A 2,086-nucleotide genomic window follows, 5' to 3' on the forward strand; every position below is an offset into this window, starting at 1 on the left:
CTGCCCCACGCTCCCGCCCCCGCAGGGCAAGTTCATCCGGATCCACTTCGGGGCCACCGGGAAGCTGGCGTCGGCCGACATCGAGACCTGTGAGTGGGCTCCGCCCGCGCTCCGGGCACCTCCTGTCCCGCCGTGTCTCCCTCCGTCCACCCCGTCCGTCTGTCCTTCCCACGTTTCTCCGTCCGCGCGCGTCCTCCTCGCCCGTCTGCGCCCGTTCTGTCTCCGAGCGGCCGCTGAGACGTCCTCTCCCTCCCCCAGACCTCCTGGAGAAGTCCCGGGTCATCTTCCAGCTCAAGGCCGAGAGGAACTACCACATCTTCTACCAGATCCTCTCCAACAAGAAGCCGGAGCTGCTCGGTGAGCGGGGCCCCGGGCCAGCCCCGCCCCACCCCACAGGGCGGCTTCCACCTCTTCCAACCCCGTTCCTCCCCGGCAGACATGATGCTGGTGACCAACAACCCCTACGACTACGCCTTCATCTCCCAAGGGGAGACCACGGTGCCGTCCATCGACGACGGGGAGGAGCTGCTGGCCACGGACGTGAGCGGGGGCCCCCCGGGGGGGAGGCGCCGCCGTGGGGCTGGGGTTGTGGGAGGGGGGGAGGGCGCAACCCGCTGAATCTGTCCCCCCTCGTCCGCCCCACAGAACGCTTTCGACGTGCTGGGCTTCACCTCGGAGGAGAAGGCCGGCGTCTACAAGCTGACGGGCGCCATCATGCACTTCGGCAACATGAAGTTCAAGCAGAAGCAGCGGGAGGAGCAGGCGGAGCCCGACGGCACCGAAGGTGGGACAGGGGGACAGACAGATGGACGGGTGGACGGACGGGGGCTTGGGGGGACCCGGGTGGCACCTGCGCGCCTCCCTCTCTCTTCCCCCACCACAGATGCGGACAAGTCGGCCTACCTGATGGGGCTGAACTCGGCCGACCTCCTCAAGGGGCTCTGCCACCCCCGGGTCAAAGTGGGCAACGAGTACGTCACCAAGGGGCAGAATGTCCAGCAGGTGAGGCCGGCGCCCGCCCTCCCGCCTCCTCTTCCGCCCCACGGCGCCTCCGCGCCGTCCCCCGCGTCACCGCCGCGGCCTCCCTTCTCCAGGTGATCTACGCCGTCGGGGCCCTGGCCAAGGCCGTCTACGAGAAGATGTTCAACTGGATGGTGACCAGGATCAACAACACCCTGGAGACCAAGCAGCCGCGCCAGTACTTCATCGGCGTGCTGGACATCGCCGGCTTCGAGATCTTCGACGTGAGGCCCCGGGAGGGCGCTGTGGGGCCGGGCGAGTCGAGGCGCTTGGGCTGACACCCCCCGCTGGGTGCCAAGTCGTCCTTCCAGGGTCTGGAGTCCACCTCCTTGGGTGTGTTGGACGCTGAGGTGGCCCCACTGGGTGCCCRGTTGACCCACCTGGTTCCATGGGATCCCATTGGGTGTCCAGTTGACCCAGTTGGGTGTCTGGTTGAGGTACTTGATCCTTTTGGGCGTTACTTGGACACCGTTGGTTGCTGAGTTGACCTGGTTGATCCTGTTGGGTGTTAACTGAACCCTGTTGGGTGCTGAGTTGACCCAGTTGACCCAGTTGAGTGTCCAGTTGACCCCGCTGGGTGTCCAGTTGACTCACCTGATCCCATTGGACATTACTTGGACCCTGTTGGGTGTCCAGTTGACCCCATCGATCCCGTTGAGCGCGATACCGACCGTCTCCTTTCTCCGGCAGTTCAACAGCTTCGAGCAGCTCTGCATCAACTTCACCAACGAGAAGCTGCAGCAGTTCTTCAACCACCACATGTTCGTGCTGGAGCAGGAGGAGTACAAGAAGGAGGGCATCGAGTGGGAGTTCATCGACTTCGGCATGGACCTCCAGGCCTGCATCGACCTCATCGAGAAGGTACCGCCTGCCCCAGGACCTCCTGGAGAAGGGTCCTTCCGGCTGGGACCCGCTGGAGGCCCCRAAGGCGGCCGGTCGGGCCGTGCTGGGTCTCCTCCGCGGCCGACGATCTTCTCCGTTGCCCAGCCCATGGGGATCATGTCCATCCTGGAGGAGGAGTGCATGTTCCCCAAGGCCACGGACATGACCTTCAAGGCCAAGCTCT

At 65.2% G+C, this 2,086-nt stretch overlaps 1 protein-coding gene across 1 annotated transcript in view; it reads left to right on the plus strand.

Annotated features, from left to right (window-relative positions):
- LOC146585409 (myosin-7-like) overlaps nucleotides 1–2,086 on the plus strand; it is an 18,151-nt gene that overhangs the window by 7,093 nt on the left and 8,972 nt on the right. The window contains exons 6-13 of the mRNA XM_085322970.1: nucleotides 26–89; nucleotides 259–357; nucleotides 437–540; nucleotides 646–784; nucleotides 884–1,002; nucleotides 1,095–1,244; nucleotides 1,711–1,881; nucleotides 2,008–2,081. Coding sequence (XP_085179096.1) covers nucleotides 26–89; nucleotides 259–357; nucleotides 437–540; nucleotides 646–784; nucleotides 884–1,002; nucleotides 1,095–1,244; nucleotides 1,711–1,881; nucleotides 2,008–2,081 — 920 coding nt within the window. The remainder of the gene's footprint in view (nucleotides 1–25; nucleotides 90–258; nucleotides 358–436; nucleotides 541–645; nucleotides 785–883; nucleotides 1,003–1,094; nucleotides 1,245–1,710; nucleotides 1,882–2,007; nucleotides 2,082–2,086) is intronic.

This window comes from Rhea americana, unplaced genomic scaffold (genome assembly GCF_003343005.1).
Source record: "Rhea americana isolate MKP2758 unplaced genomic scaffold, rheAme1 scaffold_809, whole genome shotgun sequence".
Classification (NCBI taxonomy): domain Eukaryota; kingdom Metazoa; phylum Chordata; class Aves; order Rheiformes; family Rheidae; genus Rhea; species Rhea americana.